Here is a 17808-nt window from a genome sequence, read left to right on the forward strand (position 1 = left end):
CTATTAGGTAATAAGTTAGAAGGTTAAGGGTATTTCCAAGTATAGTGGGTGTATGTCATGTTTACATGGTGCATGGGGATTTTTGTGACCATAATTTATTTAAAATGATGAGATAATATTTCTAACAATATTTTCATGTCTCGGGTAATGTCTAGTTGTTCGGTTTCGTATCGTTCCGTTAAAGCGTTTAATTGTCCCGTAAGGCGTCTTTTGTGCATCTTTTTGTAACGAAAATAATTCCAACACTTAGGAAAGTGTCCAGGACCATTTAGTCAATACTCTGTATAATATGAGTGTGTGAAAAGCTGAATTGTTACTGAAAATGCGGAATTCTGTAATTAAATTGCGTTTTAGGCACTTTCCGGCACTCAAACTATCACCTAGTGACATAGTCTTATGGTCCTCGCTTCCCTACACTCCATACTGGTGTAGTGTTTTATCCCTGACCCATACTGGCCTAAAAATAGTATCTGTCTAAGTGTTGGCATTGTCAGCATGTGTCTGAGTTATTCGCTCACTGTACTAACTGTGCTTTGTGCATCAGGTTTGTCACTAAGAGTCTGTATGAAATAATTGAAGTGACTGTATGTAAGAATGCACATGTATGTATATAACATAAATCAGTAAGCAGTTTAAAGCGTCAGATGTAATCAAGCACAGTCATTAAGCTCGTAATTAAAATTAATTAATTGTACGGATGCATGCAAAATTGACGGTTGTCACACAATGTTCCCTGTCCAACAATTCTGCCGCCTTGATTTCCGGCGAAGCCCACATAACTTCCATTTATTGATTTGACGTCGTAAAGTAGAGCTAGCATCCCTGTCATATGTCTCGATGCACCACTGTCCATGATCCACTTCGAAAGGATAGACCTGGGCAGCCCCTGCAAATATCAAATCAACTCATTCAAACAATGACGCCCATGACTTTTTGACCTCAGAAACAGTGCCAAACACTACATCACACTTCTCATCAATTTTAGGAAAGTTAAATGTGACATTAGGAACATCATCTTTCACAACTGATTTTACTTTGTTGTTAATTGGGGGAAACTCAGCAAAAAATTTATCAAGTTCAGATTCAAATTCGACAACATCATCTTTCAAAACCTTTGTTTCATTTTTTAAAGCATTTTCCATCTTTTTCACCTCGACTGATGGTTTCGACTTCGCAACCCATGATTGGTTTTCAAAAATTTTTGTTTTCGGATAAATCTTTGAAGTCTTGTGAGACTTGGAAGATTCGCCAACCTCGAAGGCCGATTTTGGCTTATCCTCGGACTTCAATGATTCACCTCTTTTTAAGATGCGAATCGGGGAAACCATTGGTTTTTTACCTTTTGTATCAATTGGTGACTTTGGTCGAGGTTTTTGAACAACGGGTTTTACGAAAACGGGTTTTTCAAACACTTTCTTGCATTGTTTTGCCATGTGTCCGATTTCATTACAGCGATAACTGACTCTTTTGTCATATTCGACAAAAGTTGATTTGAATGTCTCCTCTTTCAACTTTTTCGCTGCATTGAAATCGTCAACGGCTTTTTGACTAAAAATGTAGTCCTTTTCATCATCTACACTCGGTCCAGCAACAAAGATATCATTCATTTTCTCTTTTGGCTTAACCACCTGCTTAGCCATCTTTTTCTCAAAACCAATCCCTTTGTTTTTAAAATTGTTTTTCTTATTATTACCCTTACCTTCCCACTCTTTCTTTCCCGAGCTGGTAGGTCGTAATGTAACAAAAGGGTTTTTTAGGTTTTGAAAAGAATTCTTTGTTGTTAACCTCATCAATGTTCATTTCAACCAACTTAAAAACTTTCTCAACATTCTCAATCTTCACGTTCTGAAGAGGATACTCGAAATCAGAGTAAAGTTTGTCAGTTCCAATCATAGTGTAGACTACCATAATCAGATCATCATTCGCACTTATGTCTGATTTCAGTATGAAACGGTCCAAGAAATTACCCTCATCTTCAGACTCAGTAACAGATTTCTCAGATCGAGACTTCTCAGAGTTATCACTCTCTTCATCTAACACCTGATCGACAACGGTTTTGATGATCCGTGATTCGTTGTCTGTGTCGGATGCAGAGAATGTAACATCAATGCTCTCAGGAAAATCATCCTCAATTGATCTCAACTTGAGATTCAAAGCAGCTTCCACCCCATCTGGATACTTTTGTGTATAATGATTCCACATTGGGGGTGGAACGCTGTTAAAGACCGGTGCAGCATGTGGCTGCTGTGGAACAATCTGCTCAAGAACATAGGATGAAGCCACATAACTCATCAATTTCTTATCAATTCGCTCATTTTCAATTTTAGCTAATTCAAGCTCTTTCTTTAATGAAGCGATCGTATCAAGATGAAAGTTAACCTCAACTTGTTTATCAAAAAGTGTTGCTTTAACCAATTTTGTTGCTTTGTCATTTTCAACACTTTCCTTTTGGATCATTTTAATTGACCTGCCAAGAGTATCATAAGCCTCTTTGACTTGTCCAAGATCAAATTTTAGCATATCTGCATGATGTTTCAATTCCTGAAACTTAGTGTCTTTCTCAAGACACTCCATGCACGGTTGTAAACACCTTTGGCATGGTGTTTCAGGGATTGAATTGACTTTCTCAACAACCTGTTCATCACAATTAATTGTCACATCCTATTTACCGACATTTTTCAACTCAGACTCAGACACTTTGACCTCCTCAACTCCAGACTCCTGATATGACTCCTGTTTGACTAACACGGTACTGACAGACTCTGACTTCTCGAGTTCTGTGTCTACCTCTTTTAGCTTTCCCATGAGAGCTCTGTCAGCGATATCTTTCAACGTGTCTCCGGTCAACTCTTTTGTCACATCTATCATTTCCTCGACAGCTTCTTTCTTTTCTTCGTATCTTGGACACGATCCAGTCATCGGTTCTTCGAAAAATCCTGCAAAAGATTCAAAAACTTTAGGAGGCATTATTGATTTCATAGAACTTTCCAATACCTCCTATTCTGATTGGTAATAGTAAACTTCTGCAGGAATTTCTTCAATGTCAACCACATTCTCAACAGAAACATCTTCAACAACCACTGGAACATCTTCAACAATCATTTCTGGCTCAGTCACTATCTCCGGTACTTCAACTATTTCTGCCATCATGGCCTGCCCATCACTTCCAGGGATGTATTTATCCCAGCTAAAACCTTCGGCTACTTTTTCATCATCCTGATTCACGATAAGAGCCTTCTCCGGTTTGTTCTCGATTTGCGGTCTCTGAACAACAGATTGTTGGTTAGGCCGATGATAGATCGCCTGCCGTGAACGGGTTCTAATGGTTGTTCACTTCTCGGTTCGGACATTCTCTCTTGAAATGGCCACGTTCTTTACACTTGAAGCAGGTAACTTTTGATTTGTCGAAACCAAGCTTCTGATCAGGACCAGAGAGACTGTTTCTGCCTATGATCTCCATAAAGCGTTGCGCCCTCCTAACCAGACTTGCCATGCACCATTTTATATCAATCAACTCAAGCTCTTCCGGGTCGATCTGATCGTAATCCTCTTTTGTCATATCCGGATTTCTGATCCTACCCGCGACTAAACCTTCATACGCCTCTAAAACAGAAGCAAGTAATGCAATGTGTTGTTTTGTGGTTGTTTCAGTAATTTCATTTCCATTCTTAATATTCACCGTGATGTTGCATTGCACCCCAGAAACATAAGCCTGATTGTTGGAACTTGTAGAGCTTTGAGGTGATGTCTGCTCTTAAGCTTTAAAGTTTGGCTCATAGTTTACGAACGGTGAAGGCTTGTTTGATTGTGGAGTGTTTGTAGAAGCACTTGAATTTGTATCAGCACTAAAAGCCGTTTGTATCTTTGGACTCTGGTTTGTTGCAACAGGAGTGCTTCCTTTGTAGTAAAGTGATACATCTTGTTGTACATTTGCTGAATTCATCTTCTTGATCTTCAACAACTCCAACTCATGAGCTTCTATCTTTTCAATGAATGAGCTGAGATTCAAATTCACGAAATCCGAGTTGTTTTTCAACATCATTAAGTATGTGCCCCATTCATCATAAGGTAATGCGTCGGACAACTTGTCGATCCATTCCTCGTTTGTCTTTGTAATCTCCAATCTTTTCATCTCTACCACAAGATGGCAATAACGTTCAATCAACTGCTTCGTTGTTTCACCCTTCATCCCGGTAAAGATGTCAAACTCTTTCTTGATCAAGGCTTTCTTGCTTTTGATCATAGATACGCTGCCTTGGAACTTCAACTTTAATGCTTGCCACATCGATTGCGAGTTGTCATCATGTTGTAACAGCACAAGAATATCTCCTTTTATGGCCTGTTGGAGGATACTGACCATCTTCTTCTCAGCCTTAAAATCATTATGTTCAGTCTCAGTCAAACTTCCAATGCCTTTCTCTAAGCCCAATCCATCAACAGGTGGAACGTATTTTTTCTCTATTTTCATCCAACACTCAAAATGGTTGGCTTGGACCCAATTCTTGAATCGACCCGACCATCCGGCATACTCATCTAAGTTCATAAGCTTTGGCGGTTTCTGCATTGTTCCTAGCTCGTTTTCCATGTTGACATTTTGAACAATGCTTGCCGGACTTTTTGTTGCCGTCATGCCACTACCCGCGAAAAATCTTGATTTTCCATTATAGGTGACAATTACTGGAAAATTTTAACTTTTTGAAAAAACAAGTGACTTTTACTGAAAAACTTTCTACACAGACCGAATTCCCAACATGATATCACGAACGAAATGGACTTAACACTCAAACCATGTTTTTTACACTAAAAATGATTTTCAAGCGGAATCTGTCTTTTAAAATTTCAGGCGAAATTACAGTTTTACACTCGAGCGGAATCAGAAGTTGTTACTTTGGAGCGAAATCAGCAGGTAATTCAAGCGGAATTACCTCTGGAGCGGAATCACTAATAAATCTCGAGCGGAATCACAAAACTCGAGCGGAATCACTGATTCCGCTTCTACAGTTCGAGCGGAATTAGAATGTTATACACAGAAACTTTGATTTCGCTTGAAATTCAAGCGGAATCACCAAACTCTTCGTTCGAGCGGAATCAGGTTCTAGGTCATTTTTAACCACTTTTAAACTGTATTTTAAGCTGAAACTCTCAAGGATTTGTTAAATGTCAATTTTATACAATATGTCAAAAGTTCAGTCCATTTTGTCCGTGGCAATGTCCAGAAACTCAAAAAGTGTAGTAAAAAAGCTTTGATTCAGGTATTTTAGCTCATAACTGGCTCTGATACCAATTGTAGGATCGTTATTGATGATCAAATGAGTGAATCAGAGCAGAAATACCACTGTTTATGCGGCGGAATCACACAAACAGTTTGAATCAAAGAGAATGGAGTCGAAATAGACAGTAGATCACTTTAAACACGGTTTCTCATTAATTCTTCACAGAAAATTTTGGCAGCAGCTCGGCTACAACTTGGACATTCAGTACAAAATGAGAAACCAACAAACACTATATATAGGGGCTCTAATTCCGCTCCAAATGACATCTTGTCATTTCGGGCGGAATCAGCAACTTCTGATTTCGCTCCAAATGACAAAATGTCATTTCGAGCGGAATCAACACATTAAAGCATAAAACTTACAAACTGACTCCTACACTATACATAATTGACATAATTGACCCCTAGACCCTATACAAGCTTGACTAAGACTAAGACGTAGGCTTTAGACATTCGTGCATCAACATGAATCGCTCCATAAGTTATCGTTCCATAATTTTCAATTTTTTTCAAGACCTACTAATTGTCGATTACTTATGTCTTTTAAGTTGTAACAATCAAAAACTCATTTAAACAACAAAATCACCCTATTAAAGTCTAGAACAACCAAAAACATCAAAATACATAAAATTTCAAACATTTTTTTTATCATCTCTATAACTCTATTTCTTCTAAAAAACAACATGAAACAACAATAACATTGAAAAAGGGTGGTACCTTGTATTGTTTGGATTCCGTTGAGTTTGGTGGTCGGATGTTTACGATTTCCAACAGGAAATTGGAGTTGGATGGCTGTTGTTGGCTGTTGCGTCGTTGGGGAAAGGATTGCAGAGACAGACGAAGTCACGAGAGAGAGAGCGGGAGAAACAGAATAGGAAGGGCGGTTTTAGTTGGGTTATTTTATTGTAGTTCAAATTTTGTTGGGTTGGGTTAAGTGGGCTTGGGTTAGGCTAAATTGTTTAATAAATGGGTTACAAACTTATAAATTTTTATATTATTATAAAAGTCAGTGTTTAGGTTATATTTTTTATAAAAACTTTGTTTGTTACAATTGTTTTATAAATTAAAAATATGATTTTTTGTCGAAGGGGGGCGATTGAAATTTCCAAGGGGTGCGGGTGAAAAATTTCAAGGGGTGCAGACAAGATTTTGCCGAAAAATTAACACTAAAAAATATTTTTTTCAAGGGGTGCTGCCGCCCACCCACGAGTGTGGGTAGGTCCGCCCATGCTTGCTCCTACCAAGTTTATTGTCCAAAACATTTATACATATTTCTTATTGAGTTAAAAAAAACAATGCTATCAGTAAATTTTTATAATTTTTTAAAACTTGAGGTTTAAATAAAGTTTGAAACTTTCTTTTATATAAATGAAACTTGAGGGTTCATTTTTGACTTGATTGAATGAGTTTAAGGATTTTATTTGGAGTTATTATTGTTTGACCCGATTCGGATCGAATAGCCGACCCAAACATATAACCCAAAACATAGCTATATGGAGATTTTTTTTGGGTCCAATGACTTTTCCGCCCCTGCGGAAACTTTGGGTCAAGCTCTTCCATTGTTAAAAGGGGCCAGAGACCAGAGTCTTCGACGCTCTGGTTAGTATTGGATTTAATCATTGATATATGTGTGTGAGTATAGAAGTGTATGTATGTATGATAGTATGCAGAGAGAGTGTTTGGGGGAGGATAAAAACTTGTCTTATTGAAGAGGAAGGCCAATATTTATAAGGGTGTATTGAATGTAATCCTAATGGGCCACCTCCACCTTGGGTTTGCCAAGATTGGACTTGTGTAAATTGGGCCTATCATATTATGCTTTGGTCCTTTGGGAGGGTACCTCTATTACAAGTGTTACTTTCAAATAAACACTTAGTATTAATTACAAGAGAGTTTACAAGGGTGAGTTACAAGTACAAGTATGTAAACTTGCTATGATGTTGGGTGATCTCCAAATGAGACCCCATCACCTATTTATACTAGTCTTAAGCTAGTTCTAGAGAATTCTTCATCTAGAGATTTCCGTGCATAATATCTTGGATATTTCTAGGCTGATTTTTATGGGTTATTCTAGAGAATTCCATGGCCTAGAATGGCCTAGATGATCCTTGCATCATATCCTTGAAAGTTCCAGCAATCTTCCAGCCCATAATATCATGGCCGGCCTTGAAGGTGGGCGGGGAGGACCACCGGCCAGGGTCCGATATTTCGATGGACACGTTATTTTTAAAAAACTCCGATATGTATATGTAAAAATAAATAAATTAATAGGGTATACCTATACAAACACCAACATAGCCCCACTTACAAAACTATTTTTATGGTTTAGATTAGTTATTAGCTCACTCACATTAGGTTAGACCTTTAGTGAGCCCAATACCCAATTTCGTTAAGGCCAAAGGGTACGTTTTTTAAGCTCAAACAGGGTATATGAATTCTCAAGGGCCATCCCTGCATAAAATATAAAACTTCACCATCCAATCAAGTTGCTGCAAAAGGGTAATAGGCATTAAGAACCTGAAAACAAGACAACACACAAAATCTTTCAGAATATTAATCATTAGCACATGATTGCAATGTAATTGGAGATGTCAAAAAAAAAAAAAAAAAAAAAAAAACATAAAATTAAGTATGAAAACACTTTGAATTTTGATGCACGTACATAAAAATACACACATAAAACTCAAGAATAGGCTCTACTTGTTTAACCATAATTTGATTAGAATATTTAGCGAGTCGATCTCAAGTAGCTCATGATCGGGTCAATTAGTTCACACATGATTCCATAGAAATGTGTTGTGCTTGGTTTAAAATGGTTAAACATGGTGTCAATAAATTTATATAAACCGTAGTTTCAGTTATATGAGAGTAAGAAATGGAAGTATAGGGCTAGCCGGTGTCAGACCGCGCCTCTTGCCACCTTAAAGCCATAGCGCCCCCAACACCATCCCTCTTCCACCAAGATGGGGGTGCCATGGTTGCTTAGCCATGGTGATGGAATGCTATGGAGGTAGACTTGGCAGGGGCCACATGCATATCCATCAGATCTCTTTATTTGTTTTTTTTAATCTTTTTTATATGCTTAAAGGGGCTTTCAAGGAGACGTTATCATATACCGTGCAAGTTAATGATAAAGCCCTATGTTTATGTGGCCATGGGCGTAGCTTTAAAGGGGCCGGGAGGGGCGCCCGACCCCCCGAACTTTTCGCTCAGTAGTGTTATGTATGTACATTTTGTATAGAATTTTTTAGATATATACGTTTTCGACCCCCCGATTTTATAATTTTTAAGGTATAATTTTAGGTCCGGTGACTTCCGACCCCTCGGTCGGAAATTTCAAGCTTCGCCACTGTATGTGGCGCATACGTGGCGTTGATGTGGCGTGATAGCTTTATCCCACACCACTGCCTGATAGTTTTGGATGCTTAGGGCAAACAATGTAAGCTAAAATGAAGGTAATTAAATGTTTTAATTAGTGAAAGGGGGTTAATGTTAAAAAAAACATTTACTTATTGCTTTGAGGAGAAGTTGAAACGAATAAGGGTGTCAACTAGCTAGTCTTGAAGACAGTTTGTTACATATATTTATCGTTAAACTCTGATTCATTTAGTTAACTTTGATAAACGGATTTTTTAACGGCTAGTTTCTTCCCCTTAAATACTTACACCTTCCAAGGATTGAACCTTGGTCTCCCCATAAGGGATAATGGAATTATTTTAATGTGTAAATAGTCTTTTGTTATAGAGGCCGGTTATTGTACAAAAGGTCTTAACGTACGTTGCGTACGTGATTCAGTATCAACATGCGATTTTTGGTTTATAACATGCGACTTCCATTTTTTCCCACATGCGATTTCAGTTTTCTTATGTAGATGTGATTTGAATTTTTATTGAACATGCGATTTACCTTATTCTTTATGTACATGCGATTTTCATGGTTTTTTTGACACATGCGATTTTCATTTTTTGGTAACATAACGTGCGATTTTACCATCGCGTACGCAACGTACGTTAAAGCATATTATACGATATATTTTTTCTTTGTTATATTTAGTAGTTTCCATGTTAAGCAAATTCGCAAAACTAGAGGTGTGACATAACGAAAAATGATGGTTTTTTTTTTTTTTTTTTTTTTTTTTTTAACAGTGAATTTCATTATAAAGAGTAATTAAAGTGGCCAATTAAGAACCTGAAAACAAGACAACACACAAAATCTTTCAGAATATTCATCATTAGCACATGATTGCAATGAAGTTGGAGATATTCATAATCAATCCGTCAGAAACTTGAAGTCCCATTAGCATATGATTTTTTTTTTTTTTTGAAAGGAGAACTTCATTCACAACACCGAACCCGAAAACCGGGGCGGGAAAAACAAAGCAAGCAAAAACTTACATATTCACAAATTTACACCAATCCCCCCACTCAAAAACCCCTTTCTTCGCTCTATGCTTGAACCTAAAAAAACTAACAACTCTAACTTCACTAAAAATCTCTTCCACGCTACTACTAATACCGTTAAATCTCAACTTATTTCTAGCCTTCCATAACATCCAACAAGTTGTAATCACAATACCATGGAGAGCCTCACGAACCGCCTTACCTCTATCCCCCCACACTATGCAACTCAATTAAGTCTCTGAACGAAAAGATGAAGAACCTCGGAATACGGCACCAGTAGCTGACTTTTTCCCACACTCCCAGAGAAATCGGGCAAGCAGAAAAAATGTGGGAAACAGACTCGATATCATCACCACAGAAACAGCACATGTCGTCGATCACCGTCACACCCCTGCTGCCGAGAGCGTCTACCGTAGGGATCCTGTTCATATCGGCGCGCCACGCGAATATGTTACACTTTTTAGGGACCCACTTGCACCATTTCATCACGTATCGGCTGCTAAAGTCGCGCGAAGAGCCGATGTGATGTTTGACCGCTGCCACTAAGAAACCCTTCGACCCATGGCCCAGCCACGACCATTTATCCACACCTGGGGAAAGCGAGACCGAACCCAAGGCAGCGGATAACAACTGCCATTCAGTAAGCTCCTCGCTAGTCTCCGGATCATGTCTCCAAAGCCATTAGCACATGATAGCAACTCCAACAAAGAGGTCTAATGAAATTTGGAACTCAAATCGTTGCAGATGAGATCGACACAGTACATGTACTGGTACCGAATATACTCTAGTACCGAGTACTGAATATTATGGTATACTATGGGTAGCGGTAGGTACAGTACCCGGTTTGGTACCATTTTGTTTTTCTCTTTTTTTTTTTTAAACATTCGTACGGGTACTAAATAGGTACAATTGGTAAGAGTACCATTTTTACCAGTACCGATACCAAAATTACCGAATACCGATATTAATAAAAGTGGGTACTGATACATGTACCGAATAACCAAAATTGGTACGGGTACAGGTATGGGTACGATACAGGTACGTGTATTTGGGGAAAAATCTCATCCTAGTTGCAACCAAAACGGTGTTCTGTCGACCAAGTCATCAACGTATGTTACCCACGACACATAATGGCATATGATAAAGCAATGCCATTGATGGTTAATAATGTTAGATGCATGTGATTAAGCAAAGTCATTTATGGTCAGCTAGAGTTGATGATTGTCGATTAGAGTCGTTGATGCTCAGTTATAGTCAATGATGGTTAATAACATGAAATTAGTGGTCAATCAGGGTCAATAGCCGATTAAGGTCATTGATGATCAATTAAATTAAATAAAGGGTCAAATGAAAGTTAGTTAAGGTTAATGATGATCAATTAGGGTCATTGATGGTCAATCATGACCATTAAGGTCCAAAATACCACATTAGGAGATGTATTGCTCCAATAAAACATGTATGATCAATCAATTACTAGATATGAGTTATCACAGCCCAGTTACTAATAAAGACACCTAAAATTGAATGGTGTGTGTGTGAGAGAGAGAAACCAAACGCATCACCACGCTTATACACATCATGCCCCATAGTGGATAGAGCCCCACAAAACCCAGGAGCAGTGTTCCGGGGGCTATGGCCCAAGATGGAGCCCCATAATGAGCGACTACACATGGCCTTACTAGGCCTACATATTCAACTTTGTTGACGAAAATAAGAACCAAAACTCACATACAATGGAATACAAGACTCAAATAATGATAATAGAAAAGATCAAATATAAAATATCATAGATGATTCTCTCAGTCATTTAATTTGTTGATGCTACATGTATTTGAATTAAAATCCATCCTTTTAACTAAAAAAAAGATCGGTATCAAATGAGCTTCTTCTTTTCAAAGAAAGATTTCAAGTGCCAAATTTGCATACCCGCGACTGATAAGCATATGAAAAGTGAGAGAAAACTCAACCATGCCATTCTCGAATTTGTCACTTTGTTAAGCTCTTGCATCTCTCGTTCCCTGTGATATAACATATGAAATGCGTGTTCAAAATGATACGGCCCATCACAAGAATGCCCTAAAAACAAAGACGTATATACCCTTGAGGATGTGCCGAAATGGTTACAGGTCAAAATTATTGTTTGTTATCAATATGCAGAGGTATACTTTTGCAAAAAAAAAAAAAAAAGTAAAATGCCATTTTTGTCTCTGAGGTTTGCGACTTTCGTCAAAAGATTTGTTTTTTCGCATCTGGATCCAAAAGGTTTGAAAGCTTGCCATTTTCATCCGGCTCGTTAACTCCATCCATTTTTCTCCGTTAAGGTAGGGGTATTTTCGTCTTCTTTTTGTTAACTCAAAGGGCTATTCGTTCTTTTGAATACTTGTACAGTTGTACATTATGCTAAATGCTTGTACGTAAAGTGAAAAAGACTAAATTGCCCTTTAAGCTAACAAAAAAGACGAAAAAACCACTGACTTAACGGAGAAAATGGATAGAGTTAACGAGTCGGATGAAAATGGCAATATTTCAAACCTCTAGGATCCAGATGCGAAAAAACAAACCTTTGGACAAAAGTCACAAAACTGGTCAAACCTCATGGACACGAAAATGGCATTTTACTCAAAAAAAGAAAAAAGAAAAAGAAACTTCAATTCGAATAAAGTAGTATGTCAAGCATCATGTATTACTGCATATATTCTTTCAAAGCGTTTAATTTAGTTTTTGACGTTCTAAAAGGCTAAACTCCCTATTTGAACCAACATTATCGACTTTTGAAATACCAAATTTGCCCCTACAAGAGATAAAGTATGAATATTTTTGTAGATTATTCACTAACCTATCTCTGAGATATATCATTTCGTCATGAATTGAAGTGATGGTATCCGCAAGTTTCTTCAGCTCATATTCCATTGCCTGAAAATAAGCAAACATAATATCGCCGATAATATCGCTACCGATATTTGACACCAATATTTTACATGGGGACCGATAACCGATAACTGATATTAAGTGAGTCGAATCGACGGGGAACAAATAAGCCAATACTTGTGAGCCAGGACTCATATAACCCTAGTCAATAACAATAATTCTTTCGATCTACCTTTTGAGCTTTATTAATGAAGTTATACGTGCATGCGTGTGTATATAATTAACTGGGAAACTCTGAAAAAAAAATTAGTTATTTCACAGGACATTCTAAAAAATGTACGGTGTGATATGAGGGAGTATCATCTATACTGTGACATCATACTTTGTTACTAACGCCTCACATAGGCACATTAAAGATATGTTATATTGATTCATGGCAAACAAATAAACGTTATAATGTTAGCTAAGTTCAAACTAAAAAAGTAGAGAACTAAAAATACAATTATGCATGCATAACGTCATATATGATAACAAAAACGGATTGATAATCTTACATCGACGGAACCTTTCTTGGCAACATTTGACCAATCTTTAGCCGCTACACCAGACCTCCAATCGAACTCAACCGGAATTTTAAGCGGCGGTTGGTGATCAATGGCAAAAAAGCAAGCCATGTAATCTCCAGCCTCAACAGCCTGAAAAGCGAATTGACCCGATTGCACATTTTCAGACGAATGGTAGCTATTCCCGTAAGCCGATGTCACCTGCATTACATTAAAACATCAACGAATGCAACAATTCAGTTCAACTAAATGCCGAGAGGCAAAAAACAAAAAAAAATTATATATACGAACCAAAACCGAATAACAGACGGTCCCAACAAAAAAATACAAAGAAATCTAAAAATTCCAACAAAAACTGAAGCGAAAGCAATATCTAATATAAAAGCAACAAAAATAAACAAAGACCGTGATGTAAACCTGTAATTTAAACTGAAATACCTTATGAAGCGTCATATGTATACGCATATATAACACAGGAGTCATACACGTAAACAGCAACCAATTTAACAATTCAATTCAACTAAATGCCAGGCGGCAAAAAACAAAAGAATCATATATACATACCAAAACCGAATACATAAAGATTCCAACCAAAAATACACACAAATCTAAAATTTTCAACAAAAATTCAAGCAATATCTATATAAAAACATAATATTTAAACAAAGACCATGACGTAAACCTGTAATTCAAACTGGAATATCCAATGAAGCATCATATATATACACACACACATACATATATATAACACAGGATTCATACAAGTAAACAGCAACCAATGCAACAATTCAATTCAACTAAATGCCAGAAACAAAAAAAAAACAAAAGAATTACCTATACGTAACAAAACAGAATAACATAAAGATTCCAACAAAAACATACACACAAATCTAAAATTTTCAGCAAAAATTCAAGAAATATCTATCTAAAAACATAAAAATTAAACAAAGACCATGACGTAAACCTGTAATTCAAAATGAAATATCTTAGGGGGGTAGGGGTGGTCATCACTCACCACTCACTCACTCACAACATCCAATCAATTTCCGCCATGTCATCGAGCTTTATTCCATCACTAGTGATGGTTTTTAGTGGAAATACCCATCACTCACCACACACTATCAAAATCATTAAAAAAACAAAACAAAACAAAACTGAATTCAAATCAATTCTTCACGCGTGATGAACTCAATGCGTTGTAAAATCGACGCGTTAAACTCGATAGTGGTGGCGGTGTTTTGTTATGTATAACGCGTTATATATCATCATCACGTGGTAAAAGTCGATGAGATGCCATAAACATAAAACAACAGAATATAGCACAGACATTCATACAAGAAACAGCAACCTACGGAAAAAATCAGTTCAACGAAATGCCAGAAACATAAAACAAAAGAATCACATATACGTACCAAAACCGAAAAAACATAAGATTCCAACAAAAAAACACACACAAATCCCCAATTTCCAACTAAAAAACAACCAATATATATATAAAAAAAAAATAACAAATTTAAACAAAGACTAATTCAAACTGAAATATCTTATGCAGCATCATATACTGAACACAAGATTCATACAAGACAAAGTAATTAGGCAAATTTAGAATCCCACAATTCAGTATATAAAAACCCTGAATACAAATACTACAATCCAAACCATACAAGCTGTAAAAATCAAAACTTTAGACAAATAATAACATAAACAAAGAAGCAATATCTATATTACAAGATGCTAATAAAAAAGCAAAATTAGGTTAAAATATTGGTAATTGAACTGACTCTGAGAGTGATTCTGTGAGATTCAGGTAAAGGTTGTCCTTCATTAGGGTTAACAATTGAGTAATGACCAACAGTCATCGAATTGCTTTTGATATCCTCTGCTATACACTTTGTGTGACCCGATTCGATCTCGAAGCGAATTGAGTGAGCGATTGTGGATAGAAGCCCCAGGATTGCAATGAAACAGAGAGCAGATCTTTGAAGCTTCATAGTTGACAGATGTATTGATCTGCAGAAGATGATTTTGAGTAGTGATTTGGGGATCTAGCAAAGGAAGGAGATGATTTCGTGATGACCAAGAGTCAATGAGGTTTCTATAGTGTTTCATATTTATGTTCTTTTGATATATATTCATGGGTTAACAAGAAGGTGGGCCGGGTCGAACCCGAGATCGATTTGGCTTGGAAATTAAGCCCGGATGTTGGGTCGGGCCGCTAATTACAGTTTTCAAGAACACGAAACAAAACGGGGTGGTTGAGACTTGAGAGGGTGGGCCTGACTGAAGACCCACCCGACCCGGTCCGTTTTGGTTGTTTTTTTTATTTTCTTATTTTTTTTGAGGATGAGCGGTGGGTGGGCCTAACCGAAGACCGACCCGGTCCATTTTGGTTGGTTTTTTTTTTTTTTTTTTTTTTTTTTTTTTTTTTTTTTAGGATGAGGGGTGTAAAAAGTTTGAGGAGATTGAGAAGTAGATGGAATGGTTGTATCGAGTTGATAACTAAGATTTAGGCGCTTTGTTAATAACATATTTGCCTTGTTTTGACACATAGACGAGACGGCCAAGGAGGTTGCATTTGAAACTACTCTCGCAAAATCGGATTTTATATCCAAGAATTGAAGCACCTAAAAGTTTTTTTCTTTTTCAAATTTTACCAGGTTTTAATGATTTTAAACATCGGTTTATGATAAAGTAATGGTTTGGAGATTTTATAATAAATACAAGAGTGAATTTCAAGTTTTGTCCTTTATCTTTAGGCCACTTTGCAAGTTTTGTCCTTTATGTTTAAATTTGACGAGTTTTGTCCTTTATGTTTAAAAATCAAGCACGTTTTGTCCTTTATGCTTGATTTTTAAGGACAAAACGTGCTTGATTTTTTAAACATAAAGGACAAAACGTGTTTGATTTTTAAACATAAAGGGTAAAACGTGCTTGATTTTTAAACATAAAGGACAAAACTTGTCAAATTTAAACATAAAGGACAAAACTTACAAAGTGGCCTAAAGTGTAGGTCCCTTTTCTCGGAGGATCGAGAACAAACCTAAACCTTGTTATACTAACCCACTAGCGAGTGCGGAATCCAAGCTAGCGGGCAAACCGGGATGATGCAAGAACAAACACAAGAACACACAAAGTTCACCGATTAACACCACTGTATTAATACGTATGAAGGTTTACGGTTACAAGCACAATGTTTACAATCTTGTTTGCAAACTCTCTAAAGTGTGTGTGTGTGTGTGTTTTTTAGCAGAGTTTCTCTAACTCTCCAAATGTGCATCTCTCTAACACTAACACACTGCATGGGTATTTATACCCATACATAACAGGTCTTGGTCGAAGGATCGATAGATGGTCCGAAGGATCATCTGTCGATGACAATGTGTCCGAAAGATCAGCATGGACATCGAAGGATCATCCTTCGATGCCTAATGGTCGAACCATGGTCGAACCATATCTTTCGAGCACCTCGAAGGATTAGCAGTATCCTTCGAGGCTATCCTTCGATCCAGACAACATCATGTTGTCCAAGTCAAACTAGGAGGATAGTTGACTTGGTCAACTTACAGACTGATTTAGGACATCGTTTACATACAGACCGAATACAGACAAAGTACAGACACAAGTGCACCAACAAACTCCCCCTTGGCTGTAGCTTTGTCTTTATCTTGTCTTTATCTTCTATAGATGTAGACTTGTCTCGAACTTCGACAGTCTTTGGTCTTCGAGTTTCCAAAACTCTGATGTCCTTTCAAGTCTTCATGGTCGGAGGATCTTCAAAGTCTTCACGTCTTGAAAGCAGAGAGTGTATCAACAAACTACCCGTATCATGTAGGCAGTGTGTTAACAAACTCCCCCTTAACATAAGCTCCCCCTTGAGTTATGCTCGTGAAATACTTTAACTTTATGAAGTGAGATCCTTGTGGTGTTGATGATAGCCAGCGGCAACTCGATCATCTTCATCTTTTAAGTGCCTTCTCGTCGTGTCTTCATTCCAAAGCTTGTCATCGACCATGTTCTCCTAGCCTTTAGAATCTGCACATGCAAGAAATCTAAACGCGTAATGAGAACAACTGCTTGGAACATAGTATAAGCAAATGACACACGAATGACCATGTCACAATCAAGCACCGTCCGACAGTTTGAAAGTTTAATAAATTTTTCACATTTTAAATTCTAACTTTCAAAACATGCAAATTTCGACCGTTTATGAAGATTTAGTCAGTTTGGTTTTCGTTCAGGTTTCAGGCAACGAAGACTTGAGCTCCAACATCGTACGATCGAAAATAAAGCAGAAATAAAATCTTTTTGGCTTTTATAAAGTTTATATTAAAACACAGATTTTAGGTGTGTTTTTGAAATAAAAAGACAACAATTTAAAATCCTTTGAGTGTTATCAAACGACATCACCGCTAATGTCGTGCTGATATGCACCAAACGACGAAACTGTTTAAAAGAAAAGAAAAAAAAAACAATAAAAGTTAAGCAGTAAATAAATATATACAGACATTCTTTTTGCGAGTTTCGAGGGTAAGAGAATCATATCAGTGTACGGTCATGCCAAAACACTCTTGTTGTTCAGTTAGTTAACATTAAGATAAGCATCCTATAACAATTATCGGTATTGTTGTCCACTTAAGCTCAACTTATCAGATGTAATCATGTTTAGAGGATACGTTAATGTATGATTTATACTTACCGACCGGTG

The 17808-nt window shown here is 37.1% G+C and overlaps 2 protein-coding genes across 3 annotated transcripts; both read right to left on the minus strand.

The window, feature by feature from the left end:
* Window positions 1–658: 658 nt before the first annotated feature.
* Window positions 659–7197, minus strand: LOC110940922. Of its 2 annotated transcripts, none has more exons than XR_004873783.1 (2): window positions 5990–7197; window positions 659–886 (listed from the first exon to the last, which is right to left on the minus strand). XR_004873783.1 is itself a non-coding variant. In XM_022182493.2 (2 exons), the coding sequence occupies exon 1, from the start codon at window positions 4628–4630 to the stop codon at window positions 3755–3757; it is 876 nt and encodes a 291-aa protein (XP_022038185.2). In that variant the 5' UTR covers window positions 4631–4756; the 3' UTR covers window positions 659–886; window positions 2788–3754. The 2 variants fall into 2 exon arrangements, 1 of the variants encoding a protein (XP_022038185.2); XM_022182493.2 differs by lacking the exon at window positions 5990–7197 and adding an exon at window positions 2788–4756.
* A 4219-nt stretch (window positions 7198–11416) lies between these two features.
* LOC110883553 (transmembrane emp24 domain-containing protein p24delta9) lies at window positions 11417–15207 on the minus strand. Its single transcript, XM_022131280.2, has 4 exons — window positions 14885–15207; window positions 13095–13304; window positions 12509–12585; window positions 11417–11690 (listed from the first exon to the last, which is right to left on the minus strand). Exons 1-4 carry the CDS (start codon window positions 15092–15094, stop codon window positions 11546–11548), a joined length of 642 nt encoding a protein of 213 aa, XP_021986972.2. The 5' UTR covers window positions 15095–15207; the 3' UTR covers window positions 11417–11545.
* Window positions 15208–17808: the final 2601 nt, after the last annotated feature.

The sequence above is a fragment of the Helianthus annuus genome, chromosome 12 (assembly GCF_002127325.2).
Source record: "Helianthus annuus cultivar XRQ/B chromosome 12, HanXRQr2.0-SUNRISE, whole genome shotgun sequence".
Classification (NCBI taxonomy): domain Eukaryota; kingdom Viridiplantae; phylum Streptophyta; class Magnoliopsida; order Asterales; family Asteraceae; genus Helianthus; species Helianthus annuus.